The 1,705-nt window shown below is 37.3% G+C and overlaps 1 protein-coding gene across 1 annotated transcript; it reads right to left on the reverse strand.

The window, feature by feature from the left end:
• Positions 1-511: 511 nt before the first annotated feature.
• Positions 512-1,466, reverse strand: F4807DRAFT_375571 (uncharacterized protein). Its single transcript, XM_047995733.1, has one exon. The coding sequence runs from the start codon at positions 1,367-1,369 to the stop codon at positions 557-559; it is 813 nt and encodes a 270-aa protein (XP_047848613.1). The 5' UTR covers positions 1,370-1,466; the 3' UTR covers positions 512-556.
• Between the last annotated feature and the right edge of the window lie 239 nt (positions 1,467-1,705).

The raw sequence follows: 1,705 nt of genomic DNA on the forward strand, positions 1-1,705 counted from the left end.
TATTTAAAACTTAAAAAACTAATAATATTAAAAAAATCTTTAAAAAATTTAATAATAATTACCTTTAATTATAAAATAAAATTTACACGATTAAAATAATTAATAAAAAATATATTTATTTAAAAATATAAAATAATAATAACTTATTAAATGAATATAATAATAATATTTTTTTTTAAAACATTTTTAACTTAATTTATTATAATAATTATTTCGAAAATATATATAATTAAAATAATTTTAAAAGTAATAATATTAATAATTATAAAAACATTTTAACTTAATTATAAAAATAATTACGTTTTTTATTAAAAATTAATATTAATATTAAAAAACGGGGAAATATAAAACACGATAATTGTAAGGTGCACGTACGGTGGTGAGTGTAGTCAGATTAATAGTTGTCTCTTCTAAGTTTAACTACAGCGTGAGCTTAAGCAACAAAGCCTTTGACAATCAAAGATAACTCCTTATCCTTATCTGTAAGATAAGGTCTAAGCTACATGTCTCCCAACATCTGCCCCCTTTTGAAAAAAGATAGCAACGTCCTCGTTGCTTACTCTGGCCGGAACTGGCGTCTCTTCGGGGTGGTTTGTTCATGTTTGGGAGATAGGAGTTGATCCATCTTCTTGCTGACATCCTCCAAGTTTTTATTAGTTCTCTCCACTGCCTCGACGAGAGCACCGACATCCTGTTCCACGCCGAACAATCTCCATTCTAGCTCCTCATCGTATAGCAGTTGTCCTGGCTGTGCAGTAGTCGAATCGAAGATCTTTTGCCAGAACGTTGGCTTCCGTCGCTCCTGTGGTGGTTGCAACAGCCATACCAAACCACATGCCAACAATTGTTTTTCCACCTTTCTGGTCATGGTACCAAAACCCAGTTTGGCGTCTCCCAATATACGCAGAGCTTCGAGTCCGTTCACGTCAGGCAATCGTGGTCTCTTGTCCTCGGGTACGTTGTCCGCGTTCCATTCGTAACGTTGACCGAATTCCATCACATCAGTCAGTTCCTTTGTGATCAATCGGTGAATGTAAGAGTTGGATGTTTTCTGGTTAATTGCGACACGGGAGAGAATGCTAACAACTTTTTCTGCATCGAACCAAGGGCGAATAGGTGTGAATGACAACAATGTCTCGTAATATTTCTGAGGATCCTGAACATCTTCAAGGAAATCTTGCTCATCGATTCCGTACGCGTTATCCTTGATGAGGGTTCGCGGTTCGTTGATGTTGTTCGTGTTCCAACGATATGGTCGGTGGAACGCTTGTCGGAAGTCGTGGTTCGGGTTCTCGATCAGTTCGTCAACTTCCTGTTGGTCCGGGTTTATTCCCTTAGGACCCCATTCGAAGCGCGTAAATGGATTCATAGTAACATGATTGAAATGATTTGGCGCCGTTGCGAGAAATCAGATTGATGAACGTGTTCGTGGGTATATGTTCGTGTGTGCAAAAGATGGTACAACTGGAATGAATGTTGATGAGGATATGGGTGCTCGTGGTTGTAGATGGTAAAAATTTGAATGAGGGGATTGTGCGCATTCAAAGTTTTGCGGAAAAAAAATTTAGGTTGTTGTTCGCGTTCCTTCCCGATTATCTTTGTCGAGTTGTTCCTGCTCTTTTTCCCACAGCTTTCTTGATTTGATCATTACTCTGATGTTCGGATTCTTCTTTTCCTTTGGTGACTCATTCTCATCTTGTGTCAT

This window comes from Annulohypoxylon truncatum (assembly GCF_022578515.1).
Source record: "Annulohypoxylon truncatum strain CBS 140777 unplaced genomic scaffold F4807scaffold_74, whole genome shotgun sequence".
Lineage (NCBI taxonomy): Eukaryota > Fungi > Ascomycota > Sordariomycetes > Xylariales > Hypoxylaceae > Annulohypoxylon > Annulohypoxylon truncatum.